Below are 21008 nucleotides of genomic sequence, written 5' to 3'. Positions count from 1 at the left end.
TTAAAAAATGAACCTGAAATTCTTTTTCCCTGTCATTGGGGATGCTCTTGGTCCCATCGTTTTTGGTTCTGTTGTTGCAATGAGTTGAGATTTCCATGGTGGTGTTCTCTTGGGAGGAGTCAATATTTTTCCCCTCCCAGGCTTTTGCTCTAGGGTTCACTTTTTCTTTGCTTTTGTTCCACGTGGCTCCTAACAAGCTCAGTTTGCTGCCTGGAATTGCAAGTGTGAAATGGTCTGCGGGAGTTTCCCTGTATTTCACCCACGTGTCCGGTTTAATCAGCTCCTTGTCTGTCTGTGTGAATTGCTCTAAGTATAAATTCTTTTGTTGTCTGTCTAACCACATGATTTACTGCGACTCCTCGTGCAGCTGCCTTGAGTGCAGGTAATTGGGAACATCAGCACTCGGAGAAATATTCCCCCTTCCCTGTGTCCACACAGGTTCTATTTATTAATACAAATATAGCAGAGCTTTTGATGGATTCACCTGCAGGACCTTCTTCGAATGCAGATATGGGATTTGATAAATGCAGCAATGTGGTTGTATTTTTTTTAGGTGTGTAAATCTCGCCCAGTGGCTGAACAGGGTAGAATCATTCCTTTACACGGCCAAATGAATATTTAATATATGCCCAAGTTATTTAATATATGCCCAAGTCTTGGTTTTCAGAACTGCTCGCACATCTGTCTTCACAATTATTATCTGATTCTACATTTAATTAAGACATGACTAAACCCCTTTTGACTGAGTTACTGCAGAATCACACCTCATATTTTTATGTTTCATTGCTATGATTCTTTCTAATTGAATGTAAATCATGCTCAGGCCTGTGTTCTGCAAAGTGCTGCTAAACATTAATGCTGCTCTGACTGAGAGCTATGCTCCATAGAGCTGGTAGGGAGGAAATAAACTTAATGGACTCGATATTACACTTCTTTTAAAAAATCATTTAAAAATGAGCACAGCGTGGCCAGCAGTGACCCCCATAACCCAGTAGCCTCTGCCAAGCAACTGGCCCTTAGAAGCAGTCCTGCAATTAACTGCATAGCAGTGCTGGGATTGCCAGAGCAAATCACATCAGCAGCCTGGCTCTGGAGGATCTCCTGTGACAGAGCCCCGCACCAGCTGTTCCACAGAAAGATCAAAATATTCCCCCGGTGGAAAATCATGACATAATCTGCCCGCTGGGGTAGTTCTTTCTGCGTCTGAACTGTGGAGCATGCTGGGAGATGAAAAGATTGATCTCTGCTATTTTATTGCCTTATCTAAAGTAACTTTGAATCTCCTCAAAAAGATGAGCATTTCTGATTATGTTGGTTTTTTCCACACTGCCTCGATGCCATTTTGCTGCTCTGAGTCCTGTGGGTTGCATAAAGGAATGTTGCTCTGATTTAATTTGTATTTCCTTCCAGTTTCTGTTTCTTTTTCTATTTCTTATTTACAGGGTTTCATTTCCATTTTACCCTCCTTAATCCTTTATATCTATCGTGATCTATTTAATTATATCCTGGTCTTGTTAGTTTTAGCTCTTTCCTCAGTTTCCATAGATCAGATGAAGCCAAAGGAGTTTGTAGCTTCCAAGCAGAAAAATGGTTTTTGTCATGGAGATACACCTTGCACAGATCTGTCCCAAACCTCCCAAACCAGGCAACATTTGTGACCTGTCTCAAATATCCACATAGATTATGGTGACAGCAATGAATTTAATTAATATAAAGTACGACTAACTTAAGGATTTAAACATCACATCTTAAACACAAAACAGAGGGTTTTTAGCAACAGGAATACATGTGATGTTATTCCATTTTTGATTATTGTAAGTATTCAATTACCATGGTGGGATTTTGAGGCCAGGAATTGCCCTTTGTGTGTCCCTTTCAGCTCAGGGCATTCCATAATTCCACGATACCACCCTTGCAGGAGTCAGCAGATACAACAGACCACTTAAAAACTCCTCTTTATCGTTACTGTCACTTTTTTTCCTTTCCTTCCTTCAGATGATCACTCAAGAGTGAGGCTGCAGCTGCTGGATGGGGACCCTCACTCTGACTACATCAACGCCAATTACATCGACGTAAGGCTCCTGGACATCCCCCTGTGACAAGCCTGCTTATGAATTTGGTGCCTCTGACACAGGGACAGGCTGTGGATCTGATGTGAATGACAGCTGAACGTTGTACAAACATGGTGTTGTGACAGGGAGAAGGTTCTCAGTCTCCAGTTTATTTTGTCTGACCAATCTGGGCAGATGGAGATTTCCTGTGTTTGACAGATCCACCAGCATAAGTGGGACGTGGGCTACATGATGGGTGCAGAAATCAATATCAGCCCCTCACAATAGCATTAGCTGATATCAGAGACTTGCCAGCTACTCACAAAGTTGTGCTGCAGAAGGCATGTATGTAAACAGATTGACTTTTTAAAAAGTGCTATAAAATGACATTGGAAAAGCAGCCTTTGTCTCACACACAGTGATCCAATGTATGTGCATTTCTTGAATGCAGCTCTTAAGTCACAGCAACAGGAAATGTTTAGAATAGTTTCTTGAAAGGATAAAAGCTGCCCTCAGAATTTTCACAGAGACAAATTCATACCTTTCTTCTTTCCAAACAAGAAGATGTAGTGTTTTGCCTATCTGTTTTCAGTGTTACTTTCAGGTAACATAGGATTTGTGTTTCTTTGTGGAAATTCTTTAGAAGTTCCCCGTTCCTATCTTATCTTTGGCATGAAGAGATTGTGTTATTCATCTGAGGGAGATGCCTCACTTAAAATCTCTCAGGGCAGCCCAGTTGCTCATTCATTCATTCATTCATTCATTCATTCATTCATTCATTCATTCATTCATTCCATAACCAGTTAATTATAATATATTACATAATTATACACTGTCCAGAGGGCAGCAGTTGGCACTTGGAAAGTATCAAATCCCTGGTGGGCTTTGTCTGAGCTGTGATCTCACAGACACTCACCTATTTTCTTTTTTTCCAGGGGTACCATCGGCCTCGCCATTACATTGCTACTCAAGGCAAGTTTACTCTTGTATGTCTAAATATCTGTAAACCCACTGCAGGTTTACACTGTTGTAGGAGCTTTTTATGGGGTGACATCATCTGTTTTGGGGAACATCTGAAAATTCGTTATATAGGCAAAAGAGGGAAGGATATAGAATTTTCCAAGATCTTTATGGCACTCAGGCTTAAAACCTCAGCTGCAAGAATAGAAAATGACACAGACTTAGAGGTGGCAGCACAGCCTAGAATGTGTCATTTGTGCATGAAGTATGAGAGGACAGCTACAGGGGACTTTGTGGGTCTTGAGTTTTCTCTGCCTTAGGAGGGCAGTGTGAATAAGCTGTGACTGATGAGCCTTTGAGGGGGGCTAGGAAGAAATGCATTTGAACACCACCTTCTGCAAGTCACCTGAAGAGTTTCCTGTAAGAAAGAAAATAAGGTCAGGGAGAGGCTCTAGACTGACAAACCTCTTGTGAGCACTGGTTGGTTGGCTATTGGAACCTAAATTTTTTTTCAGGGGGAAACTTCAGGAAAGAGCTAATTTCTGCATGTTTCCTTCTTCCTTCATAATTAATCAGTATTGAACTGTGAAATGCTGTGTGCTGCAGGTGTGAATTACAGCACAGCCTTAATACAGCTTCAGTGTGGGGTAATCCTTGTCCCATCACTGACACAGAATTTCCTCCTGGAGTCATCACTTCTGTTGCCACCATGCTGGAACCTTAAATACCTGCTGGGAGGAAGGGTCTGACCTCCCAGAGAGCTGCAGGCTGTCCTTGTCTGTAACCCTGAATGACAGAGGGATGCTCTGAGAGACAGCAGGACCCTGTGGGAATGGGACAATGGCTGGAGAACAGCTGGAAGGGGTTATTGGCATTCCATGCACTCTCTTGAGATGCCCTTTTTGTCTTCTCTCCTGCCCCAGGGCCGATGCAAGAGACAGTGAAGGATTTCTGGAGAATGATTTGGCAAGAAAACTCCGCGAGTGTTGTCATGGTCACCAACCTGGTGGAAGTGGGCAGGGTAAGGTGCCTCTCCCAGTGTGTAAAACCAGACCAGGGCTGTGTTTAACACGGCTGCTGCTCAGGAGAGCTCAGCAGCAAAATGCCTTTTGCTTCCTGCAGGAAGGGAATGAATTCATCCACTCTGGGTTGTTCTGTAAAATGCTGGATTTTGTAATACTTAGCTGCTTCCCTTCCAGACTAATAAGGATCATGTTCCTGCTGTAAGTCTGGGCTTTGGCAGAGTTATACACATTTATGCTAGCTCAGAAGCTGTCTCCTTCCTCAGTACAGAAGGAAAAATGTACTTCTGTAATAGTTATTCCTTATCTGATGATTTGAATACTCCTGTAAATATCCAGAGGAGTGAGGATGTGTGACTGGTGCTCCAACTACCAAAAGACCTCTTTGTATGAGAGTCCAAAACCTGGAGTTCCTGAGGTCACTGTTCCTGGGGGTTGAGGTTTTTGTGGATCCTGAGACCACCCAGCAGTGTTGGCCTCCTAAACACCCAGCAGTTCTCTCTCCTGGACTGACCTGGACCAGACATCCCTGTGTCAGCACAAGGAAATTCCCAATGGGACCAAACATGGATAAATCAAAAGGTGTAGGCTGGACCTCAGGCAATAAGAAGTACAGAGTGTCTGTGGTGGCTTTTACCAGCATGGTTTTGGTTTTAGAGATGTTCTCAGCCAGAAACTGGAGTTCTTAAAAAATTTTGTCCTGATGTTTGTCACTTTCCATTGCTTTTGTACTAAGAAAAATTTAAATTATCGTTTACTCAGAGCCATTAGTAATTCAGCTGCTTTGTGTTTGATTTCCCTTAGATCTCATGGTTGAATGCCATCTGCTTCTGTTCATTTATTACTATTTATTCTACTTTACCTTCTACTGACACTTCAGTTCGAAATAAATGCCTCTGTGTAAAAGAAAAAAAACAAACAACAAAAAACCCACAACAAACCTACATTAATCATATTTAATATTTATAAAACCCCTTTCAATTATGACTGGAACTGGAACATGAAGCCTGCTTTGCTGCAGCTAATTGCTTCAGCTTTAGGTATTGTTCCACTCTTCATGCTGGAGCATTTAATAACCTGATAGTCTTTGTTAGCCTAAATATCCGTTCTGGAGCTTCACAGCCTTGCTTTTATTTCTTTTGGTGGTTTTGTACATGGCTCCTAGAACTGGGATATGTTTACCTGCTCAGGAGATTTCTCTCATGAGCCTTAGCCTAAGCCTGTCACAGCTGGTAAAATGCCAAGTTTGTGTCCACATCTGATAAAGGAAGCTCAGAGTCAAACAAATTTAGTGTCTCAAACGTATCCCACAATCCCCATGCACTGAATTTATTTGGCTAAACAGAGAGAGTTCAGAATTACAGGAGCAGTAGAAAAGATTTTTCCCAAAAGGGATGGTGGTGACTGTCAGCTGTTCTGTACATCTGATATGGGCCAGGCACGTATGGAAATGCAAAAAAGATTGAAAAAAAAAATCTAAATGCATCCTTTGCATTTGTACGGACAACAAAGGGAACTTAAAAAAAAATCCTGCTTGTGGTTTCTATGTATGGTAAAGGAGTTTTGATCTAATTTATACAGTTAATTTTGGCAACTCTGTACATCAGAAGAAAGCCCAGTTTACATTGGATTCAGCTTGAAAGTGGAGGAAAATGTAGGTCAGCTCTGACTCAACTTGAACTAGTTCCTCTCAATATTTTCCTTTTGCCCCCAGGTGAAGTGTGTTCGATACTGGCCGGATGACACAGAAGTCTATGGAGATATTAAAGTCACATTAATTGAGACAGAGCCATTGGCAGAGTATGTCATACGTACCTTCACTGTCCAAAAGGTAAGGAGGTCTTCAGGCAGCTGAAATTGTGACACAGTTCATTTGTGTTCAGAAACTCTGGGAAACACATCCAGAACACTCTTGAAGATGGGATCTGTGCTATTTGGACAGGCTTCACTTCAGCAAACTAAATTTTTGACAGGGATTCCATTTTTGGACAAATGATTTTACAGGAACATCTTGATGTAGCCACGAAAGTAGAATCCACAGTGCATAAAGTTTAACTGCATCCAAAAGGCAGCAGATAGCTGATGGTATGCCAGGAATAATAACTGCCTTGTTTCACAGTGGCAAATGGCAGAGGAAAAAAGGTACCACATAAACTGATGCCAGCTAGGGTCCCTTTTCATCAGAAATGAGAATCTAACAAAAGCAAGAGTATAAAAACTATCCACAAACCAGCAGGATTTGGAAGATTTTGTTACTTGTAATTAGAAATTGGAAGTCTAAGTGTCAGAGTATTCCAGGTCTGTCCAAATCACTTTCCAAACACTCAGTAAGTGGTTTTAAAGCTTTTCCAAAATTCCTGGTCAATGGACTTCAGCCACTCTGGGAATATTGTTTCAGTTTTCTGATACATCACTTCCATATTTCATTAAATTTTGAAAAACTTGGTGAGAAATGCTAATGCCAAAATCTGCCAGGCCAGAAGAGCTGCTGCTGGATTCCACCCACGTTTCCTGCCCAATAAAACACAGCTGACCCAGGGTTCTGGGTTACCCTTTGTGGGGCAGATAAAGGTGTGATTTTCACATACCAACAACTTGCTCTCCCCAGAAAAGATGGTTCTGGCTACCAATTTCTGCCCTTTTCACTGCCAGCAGTATCTCAAATTGAGAAAATTTGGCAGGAGGTGGCAAAAAATCTGCTGTTACCTGGGGCATGCCCACTCTCGGTGTGTCCATTCCCCAGACTCTTGCTTCAATGCCTCAAAAAGGATTTAAGAATGAATTTTTGGTGGTTTATGGCTGTGGGTAAACACAGCCATGGAGTGCTAGGGCTGAGGTCACCCTGATGAGCCAGCAATGTGCTTCAGTGGCCAAGAAGGCCAATGGCTCCTGGCCTGCATTAGGAATTGTGTGACCAGCAGGAGTAGGGAGTTCATTCTTCCCCTATACCCGGCACTGGTGAGACCACACCTCGAGTGCTGTGTCCAGTTCTGGGCCCTCAGTTCAGGAAGGACATTGAGATGCTCGAGCACATCCAGAGGAGGCAGCGAGGCTGGTGAGGGGCTTGGAACACAAACCCTGTGAGGAACGTTTGAGTGAGTTGGGGTTGTTTAGCCTGGAGAAGAGGAGGCTCAGAGGTGACCTCACTGCTCTCTACAGCTCCTGAAGGGAGGTTGCAGACAGGTGGGGTCAATCTCTTCCACTGGGCAGCACTGGCAGAACAAGCTCACACAGCCTCAAGCTATGTCAGGGATGGTTTAGGTTGGATATTAGGAAAAAAAAATTCACTGAAATAATAATAAAATACTGGAATTGTCTTTCTAGGGATGTGGCGGAATCACCATCTCTGGATATGTTTAAAAAAAGACTAGACTTGGCACTTGGTGCTATGGTCTAGTTGTGGTGTTAGGGCATAGGTTGGACTTGATGATCTTAGAGGTCTCATCCAACCTCATTATTCTGTAATTCTGTGATGAGGTGGGTATGAGCTCTCAGAGCACAGGTTGGAACTGAAAACCTGCACCCACCTTCCCAGCCCTCAGGTGAGCGTTACCCACTTCACTGGGAACTGGAATTTGGCTGAAAACCTATTTTTAGAGTGAAAAGCAGCTTGGGACACATTTCCATGAATAGTGAGAGCTCAGTGCTTGTTATCCCTCTGCACGAGTGAGGGAAGCAGGGAGCAGAATATGCTGACTGGAGTCTGAAGGAAGAGAAATAGAGGTTGTGTTGTCTCCTCAGAAAGGCTACCATGAGATCCGAGAGATTCGGCAGTTCCACTTCACCAGCTGGCCAGACCATGGCGTGCCCTGCTACGCCACGGGGCTCCTGGGCTTCGTCCGCCAGGTGAAGTTCCTCAACCCCCCCGAGGCAGGACCCATCGTGGTGCACTGCAGGTAGGCCAGCTCTCCACCTGAGTCTCTCCTCCAGCAGCTTTCCCCTCTTTTCTGCTCGCCTGGCAATAACCAGCAGCTGTTTCGGGGTATCGTTTGTGGGCCTTGCTGAAGCATGGACAGATGACTCTTCAACGAATTAAAGTTGAAAAGAGGGTATATTTATTACAGCACTGGACACATGTGGAATCATTTCCAAAGACATGGGCAAGGAGTCACAGGTTCCTGCTGTCTCTTTATCAAAAAAGGTTTGAGGTCACTGTTTAATAAGAAATGACACAAAGTCATCAGAAGGCTAAGTGGCATAAGCACACATCTTTACTCTGAACCACTTCTTTTATACCCTGATCAATACAGGTACACCTGATTGGTCATTTAATCAATACATTTCACCTATCTGGCTAATTAACTAGATGCCCATTTATAAACAATCTTATGAGAATAACAAGAAAATAGATATTAGGAAAGCAACACCTGCAGGTTGTTTTTAATAATTGGCTATCATTGTTTATCTCCAGCTCCCTAAAGTCTCCCAGGCTAATTCTGGGGAAACTTATCTAGTTTTCTTGCTCTCTGACCAGGTTGTCACGTCCACAGTTTTACATATTCAGATAGTTTCTGGGACTCCTAATAGATAATCATTAACTCTCTGGCTTTGTATTATAATTAGCTGAATGTCCATTATGCCTGCACAATTGTCGTCTTTAATTGGGTCGGTGGGCTCTGAAATGGGTCAGTGGGTTCTTTGAAGAGGAAGTAAAATGTCTTCCTCATGGTAAACTCTTCACCTGTGTCAAGCTGGCAGGGCTTCTTGACCTGCTGGTCGCAGCCCAAACCTCCTCTCGTTCTTAGAAGCCATTGATATTCATGGTTCTTCCATTTTACAATACTTCACCTGTCATTCCTAACTTTGTTTCAGTTATCCCCACCTGGTATCAATTAATTTCCTTGTTAAGCTCTAATCACAATGGATGATCTTTGCTAACTACATTTCTAACTCAACCACTTGATTAATTTAATCTCTTAATTAAAATATATTGTTTTCACTGTCTTAGTTGTATTCCTAGCTCAAGCCCTTGACTCATAGCCAGGAAACGAATGCTTTTCTTCCCTAAAGTGGCAGATCTGGAGCCAAGCTGCCATGAGTTAGAGATGATGGGAGTAGGTCAGAGAGGACCTTTCAAATGTAGAAGACCCCACAGTGGTCTGTGCTCTGTTGGATGCTCGTGGCAGAGCTGGGGAAGTGGTGAATATCTGGGACAGCCATTCCAGCCCTCAAACCTCATGTGGCAGAATGGACAATGCCGACACAAAGGCAGGGAATTTTAAAGCAACTTTGCTTCTCTGTACCCCCATGTGCTGCAGCTCAGCTTTGTGTCACCATTAAAGGCCTTACCTGGTCTGGTGGAAGGTGTCCCTGCCCACAGAAGGCGAGTTGGAACTACACCATCTTTAAGATCCATTCCAACACAGACCATTCTATGATTTTGTGTTTTTATGGTCTGAAATATTTGTCTGGCTGACAGCTCTTAGGCACCTTGGCTTCCTGAAAGCCCAAGAGTTGGGTGGGAATCTCAGATTAAAAACTTCCAGCTGGCAAAATTCTAGGGACTTCCAGCTGATAAATAAAAGGAGTTAAATGACTTTGAATGCAAGGAAAGGCATTGCTACAAAACCAGAGTTTGGATTTGTTGCAGCAGCTATGTCTGCAGGGCTCAGGGCATGTGTGAGCTAAAGAGCTTGAGCACAAGTCTAGAGAGCAGAGCTAGCTGTCCCAAAGTCTCACCCCTAATCCATTCCATCCACAAGGAATTGTCTCTAGTTCCCATTCTGTGTCTTGAGAAAGAGAGAGAAAATATATCCCACAACTACCTTAAGAAGGATAATCAATTAAACCTTATATTTTCTAAGCATTTTTGGATTGAGAGGGTGTTTGTTTTGTTGGAATTTTTTTTTTTTTTTAGCAATCAGTTTTATAATCAAGTAATGCTAAGCCTGAGGAACTGACAGAAGAGATTTCATTTACAGCTGAGGGCCTGAGTTTGCTGCTTTGGTGTCATGGTATGGGGCTGGCCCTGGAAGGTGTCTGAACCATTGTCATTGTCACCAAGAAAGCAAGGAGAGATTTTATATCCTTCGCATTTTAATTAATCAATGCCATTTCCTCCACGTTATTTATCTGCTTTTGAATTTTAATGACTTGCTTTAAGTGGTAATTACCAAATTCTCCCCACTGATGCCTGGCTGGATAAGATCACTGTTCGATATTTATGAAGTGCCAGGATCCTCTAAATATAGAACTGTTGAAACTATTTGTTAAAATTCTGAAAAGCTGAGAGATAAAGGGAGAGGAAATGCCACTTATTCATTAAAATTCTGCAAATGAAAAATATCTTCTCACTATTCAGCAGTTGATTAATCTGGTCCATTAATTTATGGTCATTCATATCTCCTTGCTTTCGGCTCTGGTGGAGTTTTCAGTGCAGCTGAAGTTTCCCTGGTTTGAGCAGAGTTCTGCTTCCTTCAGAGTAATGTGAAGAGACGTTCTCCTCTCTCCATCCTTCACACCTAAGCAGCTTGGATGATTTCCCAGAGGGGAAGGAGGACACGATGACAGCACAGTTTTGCAGGAGATGGCCCGATTCTCACAAGCAGTGGGGAGCTCTGAACTGAAGGGTTCAAGTAGCCTCGAGCTCCTTTCTGTGTGATTTACAATCCATAACTTCAAATCACCCTCCTCAGGATCCAAACTCCTCTGGATTCCAAAGGGAAAACAAGCATTTGAGGTGGAGGACTGAGCTCCTTTCATCATGCCCACTGGAGTAAATGTATGCATGCCCTCTGGAGAGTCCCAGGGAAGAAAATTTCTGGAATTGTGTCTGTTTTGTACAAGTGACCTGACCTGTAAAATTATAATGAGTATTTTTGCAATATTTTGCTGATGTTTAATAACACAAAACTTTTGTTTCTGCTTCCCTTTCAAGAAAAACTATTTCCCCTCATTTTCTTAAATCCTACAGCAGAAAAATGAATCCTGCAGGGAGCAGGAGCGGCTCTCAGGAGGAGACAGCGGTGTGTGTGCTGCTGTTATTCTCTCCTCCACAAAGCCCTGCCTCTCCACAGGCCCTGAGTCACACAGATCCTCCTGTTTTTTTCTTTTCCAGTGCTGGGGCCGGGAGGACAGGGTGCTTTATTGCCATTGACATCATGCTGGACATGGCAGAGAATGAGGGCGTGGTGGATATATTCAACTGCGTGCGGGAGCTGCGCTCCCAAAGGGTCAATTTGGTGCAGACAGAGGTGGGTGCCAGCAGCTCTCCCTGCACGAGGTGCTGCTTTCCTGTCAGCTTCTCTGCCCAGCAATTTATGAAGTCAACACTGGCTCGCTCTGTGCCTTGATTATGCAGAACTTTTGGTGGCTGAGCATGCCCGGATTTGCACCCAATCAATTCAATGGCAGCTACTCGGGGCCTCCAAGACAGGAGGGCAAGCCTTGAAGTTTAAGTCTGTGCATTGCTGATTCATTTTATTCTCATAGTAGGAAAAAAGAGCTCCTGAAACCTCTCATGACTCATGCATAGGAGCACTTCAGGCTCCAGTAGTACCTAGTGTATATCAATTACAAGCCAAGCAAACAAAACGTCTTCGATTCAAGCTTTGGGTGCTGATTAAGCAAGCTGCTCCATCACACAGTGTCTGGCAGCTGCACAAACTCCTGTGGAACTGTTATCCTGTTGCACAGGTTTTATGTGTGTCCCTTAACTCCCTCCCTTCCTGGGACAGGACAATAGTCTGGAACAGAGAGGGGCTGTTAACTTTGTTCGACTTCCCATACTTCTCTTTATTTAGGGAAAGAGTTTTACCCAAAATACCCAGAACGCAGAATAAAACCATTAAGTTCTGTTCAGCTGTGCCAGAGAAGGTTAAATTGTGTATTAGGAAAAGTTTCTTCATTTAAAGGGTTGCCTAGCCCTGGTACAGCTGCCCAGGGCAGTGGTGGAGTCACCATCCCTGCAAGGATCTTAACAGACATGCAGATGTGTCACTTGGGGATATGTTCAGTGGTGAATTTGGCAATGCTGGGTTGGACTCAGTGATCTTAGAGGTCTTTTCCAGCCTAAACAATTCTGTGTTTCTCTGGTGTTATTGGAGGTGACCATTGCCTTGTAGGCAGAGAGGCTTTACACCCTGATGTCCTCCTCAGCCCACCCCCCTTTTGTCCCAACATTCCTGAGAGTGCCAATTCCCCATTTTCCTTGTAAATCTGAAATGAACACGTGAGACCTCACATTCAATGATGGATGAAATATGCTCACAAAGCTGTCACACAGCACACTGTGTAATTTGTCTCCACGTGAAGCAGAGCCAAATATGCATATTGGGCATGACTTAAGAAAAATGAAGAGTTTCATGATCTATATTAAAAATGTGATTTTAATATCTCCTCCCCTGTGCAGGAGCAGTACGTGTTTGTCCATGATGCCATTTTGGAGGCATGTCTCTGTGGCAACACAGCCATTCCAGTCTGTGAGTTCAGATCCATATATTACAACATCAGCAGACTGGATCCACAGACCAATTCCAGCCAGATAAAAGATGAGTTTCAGGTAATTTCATATGTCTCAGTCACTGCAGTTGGTGTATTGAAGGTGTTTAATCAATTTCTGTGTGTTATTTTGTGATTTCCAGCAGAGCAGACAAGGGGGACACTGAGCCAAGGTCTGATTTCAGTTGATTTTTTTTGTTTTACTACTTGGTCAGGCACAGATTTGTTTTTGAGCATGGACTATTCAGCCTTGAGCAAGGAAAAAATTGTCCCCATCACTCCAGTAGAGCAAGGGTACTAATTTTCACACATAATGTTGTACTTCTTATTTTAATGAGTATTTTGTTGTTCGTTTCCTTCCATAATTTATACAGAAACATTTATGCCTCAAGGTGCCTTATTATCCATTCTTGTGGCTCATATGGTGCTTCCAAGCTTTGACAATCAACTTGTTGACAACCTTCCACACAGGAGAGAGAGGGAACTCAGTGAGCATTATTTTGGCTATTGCTAATTTTCAATTAAGTATTAATTAATCCCTCAGCTCACTGCAGATGTTTTGCCAGGTACCTGGTGATGAGATCCAAAATGATGGGCAGTAAAACTCACAAGTGCTCTATTAGTGCTCTTTGCCCAGGGCAAGCAACAAAATGTGGGCCCCTCCTTTGTTTCCTGTGCCCGTTGCTTACCCCACCCTGGTAAATGGGATTAGGACACTCCAGACATGGGCCCTGTGCAGTTGTTCCTCTCACAAAGTGGAGAATTCACCCAGAATTCTGAACACTGAACTAAGTTTTCCAGTCTTATTCCCCATGAATCTATGTTTCTTTAGTGTGAGGCTGAAGAGCCCCTGGCACAGGTGCCCAGAGCAGCTGTGGCTGCCCCTGGATCCCTGGCAGTGTCCAAGGCCAGGCTGGACGGGGCTTGGAGGGGTGGAATAGATGGGCTTTAAAGTCTCTTCCAAATCAAAAAATTTTGTGGATCTCTGATTTTGAGCCAACATCGATGTGGGGGAAAAATGACTGTGGGAAAACTGGAGCTAGGTGAGTTTGATAGGAAAGAAAGAGACATCTACAATTTGTTGAGGCCACTCATTTTCAGAGTAAAAAGGTGGAGATTGCTAGATTGCTTTAATTGCTTTTCCTCTCCCAGGAAAGTGTCTTTGGCAGCAAGAGGATGTCTTTTGGGATCCCCAGCCTGAGTCAGATGCTTCTTTTCCACCCTCTCTATGTAAAGGCAGAATGTGTGTCTTTTATCTGAAGCCTTACAGGGAATCATCGGGGTTGGTATAGTGAGATAAATAATGTGGATCCCAACTGATGGCAGTTCAATTAAAAAAATATCTGGTTCTATCAAGTGATAGCAGGTCTGTAAAAGTGTTTCTAGTTTGCCAGGAAGGAGCCAGAGCCGAACTTCATCAAATGCAGTTTAAAAAAACACCATTAAAAAAACAGCCACCACTTGCTGGGTGTATTTTGTCATGATATGAGACAGGATTTGTCACCTCTGTGCTTGTTCTTTTGAGCTGCCAGGGGCTGGCAGCTCCTGTGGGAAGGAACTGCTCCACTGTGCTTTGCATAAGAGGTTCAGTGTCTGTCTTGTTGTAGAATCTATTTTTACAGGATTTTGGCTCAGAGCATTCCTCAGCCCTGATTGTCTGGATTTAATGCAAAAGCTGGTATCTCTGCTGCAATCTTTAGGAACCAGCTGATATAACTATAGATCTGTGCTTGCAGTTTGTGGTATTTAGGTCCCATTGGCCCTGAGGTAAGGCTGGATGTATTTCTCGTGCTCTACATGTTGTCTGGACATACGAAAGCTCACTCTGGAGAGTTTTTGTAATCTGAATCAGTACAGGAACAAGAAAGAGAGGGGAGTAGCATAAAATAGGCAGGAGTAAATCGCTAGCAAGTTACCTGCCTGATTATCTGCACTGTCAGAGATCTGAGATTTCATGTTGTTTCCCCAGCCAGACTCCTTGCTTTCCATCTCCAGACAATGTAGAACCTGAATAATTTAGAGCAACTATATTACTTCAAATTTTATACTTTGACACATTCTTTTATCTTGGATTGTTTGACCTTCCTCTTTTCTTCATTCATAACCTCTCTGTGGCAGAAGTCTAGCTCTTCGTTAGGTTTTTTGTTTTGTTTTTTTTTTTTTGCCTGTAAATATTTTGTATTATTCTGTCTGCAGAGAGTTCACTGTTGGACTCCATGGGCTTTGCTCAGGAAGGGGAGATGCAAAAGTGAAAATACAATGACATCAGACAACCATTGATCTACCACCACTTAAGCACTGGTGCTAAGATGCATTCACTTTGATTTCTGAGTTTTGATCTTTGCTGACCAACCTGGACTGGTTTGTCAGGAGGCCTCCACAATGGGGAACACAAAAGTAAAATAGATTTAAAGAAACATAGTCTGTCAAGCTGTGGAAAAGGCAGATAACAGTCAAAGACTGACAGCAAGGCCCCAGAGATTAGGTATGACTATGTAAGTGAAGCATCCTATGTGTCACTTCAAAAGAAAAGTAGCAATCTAAGTAATATATAAATCAAATAGACTTTTCTGTTAAAAAAACTCAAAATGACATTTCATCTTAGGTTTTTATAAGATAAGTCAGCAGTTTGAGGAATCACCAAAGGCTCTGAACAGTCTGACCTGCTGGGTGGTCAATACTCAGGGTACACCTGCACAGGACCCACCTGAAGAGGGGAAGGATTTGTGCTTCCACACAAATAAATTTGTGCTTCCATCCTTCTACCAAGGATGGTAGAAACAGGAGGAGGTTTCACTCCATCACCAGCTCAAAGCTGCATCTTTTACCTGTGACACCTATTTCCAACATCTAGGAAAGAACAGGAATGTTATCTAGCTGCTCTGTGGGTTTAGAGCTGGAAATGTTTGGGAGGTGTATAGTGCTTTCAAATTTTGCTGGAGCTAACAGTGTTAGGAAGAGTTCCTCAGGATAATCTGCACAACACAACATGTTACAACAGCAACAAGCTCCTTCATGCTTCTTCCTTTTTATCTCTGGGATGCCAAATGTTCTGAAGCTGAGTAACACAGAGTCCCCAGGCAGGTGCAAAGGAGAGCCCTTTATTGTAAAAACCAGGCCTTTTTTAAGCAGTTACTTCATAATCAGTTACATCCCATTTAAGCGCAGCAAGTGTAATTCAACCAACCACCGTAAACCACAAAGTGAGCATGTGGTGGTTCTGTAATTTGTTTTTCTACCTCTAATTCACCTGAGTCACTTTCCCACAGCCCTTTTCTGCTTAGCTGAAGTAGCAGGCCTGAGCCATGATTTTACAAAAGTAACAAGGCTCTTATTTTATAAGTCTTTACCTATATGCAATAGCCAAAGTACTGCTACTCTGAGTCCCTTTAAAGCAAACATACTGTGCATATGGCAGCAACTGACAGAACCAGAGGACACAGTCTCAATCTGTGCCAAGGGAAATATAGGTTGGATATTAGGAAAAAGATTTTACAGAAAGATTGATAAAGTTCTGGAATGCCCTGCCCAGGGAGGTGGTGTATCAAAGCAGCGACCCTCGAAGGGGGAATAACGTGCTCTGACTCCATGTTGCAGAAGGCTGAATAAATTGCTTTTATTAAATTAAATTATATTACATTAATACTATACTAGAACTATAGCATACTAAAAAGATACTAAAAAAACCCTGTGACTGTCTCCAAACAGTCACAAAACAGCTTGACCCAACTGGGCAATCAATCCACACAGCCATCACCAGTGTCCAAATAACAAATCACTCTTTGGTAAACAATCTCCATAACACATTCCACATGTGCCAAACAACAGGAGCAGCCAATAGAGATAAGAATTGTTTTTTTCTTTCTCTGAGCTTTCTCACTGTGTCTCACAGCTTCCCAGGAAAAATCCTGGGAAAGAGAATCATGTCTCTGTTCAGAAAATGTGAACACCACAGTGGTGGAGTCACCATCCCTGGGTGTGTTTAAAACAAGACTGGATGTGGCACTGGTTCAGTTGAGATGCTGGGGCTGGGTTGGGCTCAATTGTCTTGGCGGCCTCTTCCAACCTTGTGATTCTGTGACTCTTGGAAGTGAGCTGCAAGGCACTCATCCTTTTTGTGTCCTTGCTCCCTCTCGCTGCCCTGCCCAGACCCTGAACATCGTGACGCCGCGGGTGCGGCCGGAGGACTGCAGCATCGGGCTGCTGCCCCGCAACCACGACAAGAACCGCTGCATGGACGTGCTGCCCCTGGACCGCTGCCTGCCCTTCCTCATCTCCGTGGATGGGGAGTCCAGCAACTACATCAATGCTGCACTCATGGATGTAAGCACTGCTCTGGCACGCCCTGCCATGACTTTATTCCCTCTCATGATGCTTTTCTGGGAGAATGGATCTGAAGAAAATACTTACTTAGCTGTAGTTTCTGAGTCTGGTATCTCCAAATTGGGCAAAACACATGAATTTTCCCTTTGTCACCAAAATATGCCCTCTAGAGTATGATTATCCCAGGGAAGTGGTCACAGCAGCAGCCTGACAGGGTTCAAGAGGCTTTCAGACAATACTTTTGGGCACTCTTGGGGATGGTGCTGTGCAGGGCCAGGAGTTGGACTCCATGATCCTTGAGGGTCCATTCCAACTCAGCATATTCTGTTACATGCTGTTATTCTTCAATCACACATCCTAGTTCTGCACCACATTGGTAGAAAGTTTTTGACAAAGGCATCCCTCATTGTGCAGTCTGAGGCTGGATCACAGCAAGGTAGATAAACAAAAAAGTGGGGGGACAGCTTTTCCCATACATTGGTTTTGTATCCATTGGGGAGAGCAATGTTTGCCAGGTCAGCTGTTTGAAAAGGGTAATTTGCAGTGTGGAGTGAGTGATTGATATGATCTTATGCAGTTAAGAATGTGGGAATGCAGGGATCAAATGTGCAAAATATTTTCAAGCAAAACAATGTGAGTTGAGCTGATGTGACTCTGTCCAAAGGCGTTTTCCCTCGCTTTGTTTATAGCCTGGAATCTCACAGCACGGGTCATTTGTGAAAGATGAATTATGTTGATGGCTTCTTTTTGCTGTGCTGCCTTTGGACACAAATGTCTTTAAAGCCACTAATTATTGCAGTTGGAGTATGTGTAAATATGATCCAGGGTGAAATGCCATCATTTTTCCCTGGCAGCAGCAGGGTCTCTGTTTTTTAATTTTTCTGTTCTTCAGTCTTTGGGAAACAGTGATACTGTTGCATTTAAGATATTCAGTCAAACAGTCACAGAATTTATTTTAGATTTTTTTCAGCAAGATTGTGATGTTTTCATTGCAAACATGCCTAAGGAAGCTTGTTTTTTCAAAGTGTGTTTAGTGCTTTTGCACATCTACAGAAGCACAATCCAGTCTTTGGTTTCTTAGGGATTGGGAATGTTTGGACATTTCAACCCTCGTTACCTCAAATCACTTTGTTAATATTTGGATCCTTCCCCAAAAAATTCTAGTGGATTAATTTTTTTTTTTTTGGTACAAAGCAATTTTTCACCTGTCATTGAAATTCAGCTGCTATGATGTTCTTTGGCTCTCCTTTATCTTTCCATAAAGGATTCAGGAACTTTTGGGGACAAAAATAATCACAGGGGAACAGCCAGAATCCTGCATTTTCCTAGCTGTTCTTGCTGAGGTGTGAAGTCTTGAACTGAGCAGGGACTCTTAGAGGACACCCTCCATCCATCCCATGTTGCCCTGACAGGAGCAAAAGTGTCCCTCACCCTCCCCTAAAACAATGGAACATAATCCTTAAGAAATGAGACTTAAGTCACCTCGTGAGTCAAGCCATGAAGAAGGGATGATAAATTTGTGTTTAATCCATGGGGTTCAGAGATAAACATGAATTTATGTGTCCCTAACATCATCGTTGCCCCATAATCTCACACATGTTCTCTTGCATGAGTAATTCACACCTCTGTGTCACCTTCCCTTTGAAACAGGACAGTGAACCTGGGTCCTCACCTGTAGCAAGGAGCTGGGGAGGGTTTCTGTTTCTCCTGATGGCAAATCCCACAAGCACACATGACCTTCAGCCAAGAGTTTAACTAAATTTGCTACTGGCACATCATGAAAAATCCATAGCAGGAACATTTTCGTGTTGAATTAAGAGATAAAGCTCAGTATTTTATTTGCCACTCCGTTGCCACCACTGGTTGGTATTTAACAACTTTTGACCCATTCTGGTGTTTCTAGATGTGGAATGCAGAGTGGAGAAAAAGACAGAAGTCCATTTCAGATGAAAATTTCCCAGTAAATCCTTTTGTTTCCCTTCTCTGTACATCATTCCCCATCACCCTCCTCACATGTGCACACTCAGAAGCTCCTTTTTCCCTGCCCAGCACTTCCACCCACATCTGCCTCACATGGAGGAGAAAAGGCAACCCCCCACAATGGGCAGCTTAATACTTCAGGATTTTATTTATTTATTCACTTTAAATCCAAAATTTTATTCTGCTGGAGGGTTTTCTTGTGCTTTTTGTTTTTTTCTTTACCCCAGAATTGGTGTGCCTTTTGATTCAAGTCTGTTTCACAGATGTGCAGCACAAAGGACTGTGCAGTTTCCAGGCTCGTTTAAGCCTTGCCTGCCGTGGTTGGGAAGAGATAAAGTTTTCAGCTTGTTGCCTTTCATCCCAAACATTCATTAACTCAGCCCTGCAGAGGTTGGGAGCACAGCTCCACCCCTTCGTGCTTAGGGAGACTGAGGTCAGAGGCCTTTTTGAGGTGAATGAATAACATCAGAAATTAAATGCCAAAGTCACAGGCTCTGAATGCTTCCCCACAAGCCCATAAAGGATGGCTGGGATCCAAACGTGCCACCTCTGTCACACTGCACCCCCAGGCAGCCCCAGCAGACGGGGCTAATCCCTTCTGGAGTTCCTGGAGGCCACTGCAGCAAAGGAGAACATTTGCTTCCAGCTGTTTTCCTTCCAATTATTAATATTACTGATAGTCATAGTAGTAGTAATAGTAGAATTAGCATTATTTGCTGAGTCTCAAAATATAAATAATTGATTTGGGTAATCTCTGCTCTTGTGACACTTCTTTAATGAAATGTCTTTATTGGGAGCAGAAGAATCCCATTACGAGGTGTTCATTCATTGTGGAGCGATAACAAGGAGCAGGAGATGTGATTTGTATAATCTGGTTAAATGGCTCAGACTGCCTCCCCACAGCCTCCCGGGTATAATATTCCTTTGAATAAAAGTTGATTGATTTTTCTTTCTTTCTTTTTTTTTTTTTTTTTTTTTTTTTTTAACTAATCCTACCCTTTTGTTAGAGCCACAAGCAGCCTGCTGCCTTCATTGTCACCCAGCACCCCTTGCCCAACACCATCACAGACTTCTGGAGGCTGGTGTTTGATTACAACTGCTCCTCAGTGGTGATGCTCAACGAGATGGATGCAGCACAGGTGAGTGGCTCCTCATTCCTGGCATGTCACTCCCTTCTCAAATCCAGGGGGTTTGCAGAGAGTCTCTGCTGTCATTTTATTGGGGTGGCTGCCCTCCTGCCCAAATAAATAAATGAGGGGGAGCTGGAAAGTAATAGGTGATGTTTTGGGGTTTTAATGGAGAATCAGTCCATATGCCTGGCTGTTTGTAATGTAATTCTTATTGTAATTAAGAGGGATCATAGAAGGGTTTGAACGGGAAGGGACCTTAAAGACCATCTTACTTCAACCCCCTGCCATGGGCAGGGACACCTCCCACTATCCTGGGGTGTTCCAAAGCCCATCCAACCTGGCCTTGGACACTTCCAGGGGTGGGGCAGCCACAGCTTCTCTGGGAACTTGTCCCAGGGCCTCACCATCCTCCCAGGGAGGAATTTCTTCCTGATATCGCATCTAATCTGCCCTTCTTCAGATTAATGCTATTCCCTTTTTTTCCTATCACTCCACACCCTTCTGGAAAGTCCCCCTCCAGCCTTCCTGTAAGCCCCTTTTATGTACTGGAAAGTTTCTATAAAGTCTCCCCATTTATTATAGAAATACTTTGATATAAAATTATGTAAAATATAGTTCAAAGCATCAAACAGTTTTATATACATACTTTATCTATTACAGAATTACTTTGTGTTAGCAGGCCAAAATTTCCCTCCCAAACCCACTTTCTCCCCTTTCATATTTTTGTCTGTTTGGTTCAGGAAAATGCTCCCTAGTGCAGCCCCAGAGTGCTTCATGTTTGCCTTTTTCACATGGCACTTCCAGAAGAATTAAACCAAGGGAGCTGAAACAATTTGAAAGATCTTTCTCCAGAACAATTTCCAGTATGATCGTGTAATTCTGAGAAATGTGCTTTGCACAGTTAGAAAATAATATAGTCCTTTTATATCTTATTTTTACTTTTTAATTCCATGTCTAAGTTGGATTTTGGCTACTGGATTTTGGCTATTTTCAGCATTTGAGCTTGCCAGGAAGGAGCTTTTGCCATTCCTCCTGCCCTGGTGTCTCCAGCCACCTTGCTGATGAGTGGCAGAGGATAACAGCTTTCAAAAAGGTGTAATCAT

At 43.1% G+C, this 21008-nt stretch overlaps 1 protein-coding gene across 5 annotated transcripts in view; it reads left to right on the top strand.

Annotated features, from left to right (window-relative positions):
* PTPRT (protein tyrosine phosphatase receptor type T) overlaps positions 1-21008 on the top strand; it is a 465371-nt gene that overhangs the window by 432475 nt on the left and 11888 nt on the right. For all 5 annotated transcript variants that reach the window (XM_021535473.3, XM_021535470.3, XM_021535472.3 and 2 more), the window contains 9 exons: positions 1996-2072; positions 2987-3023; positions 3935-4032; positions 5748-5864; positions 7775-7929; positions 11091-11226; positions 12384-12533; positions 16622-16795; positions 19783-19914. In XM_021535473.3, the coding sequence (XP_021391148.1) occupies positions 1996-2072; positions 2987-3023; positions 3935-4032; positions 5748-5864; positions 7775-7929; positions 11091-11226; positions 12384-12533; positions 16622-16795; positions 19783-19914 (1076 nt within the window). The remainder of the gene's footprint in view (positions 1-1995; positions 2073-2986; positions 3024-3934; positions 4033-5747; positions 5865-7774; positions 7930-11090; positions 11227-12383; positions 12534-16621; positions 16796-19782; positions 19915-21008) is intronic.

Source organism: Lonchura striata, chromosome 17 (genome assembly GCF_046129695.1).
Source record: "Lonchura striata isolate bLonStr1 chromosome 17, bLonStr1.mat, whole genome shotgun sequence".
NCBI lineage: Eukaryota > Metazoa > Chordata > Aves > Passeriformes > Estrildidae > Lonchura > Lonchura striata.
Note: the sequence above shows the minus strand (reverse complement) of the source record. Positions and strands in the feature narration are given on the sequence as shown.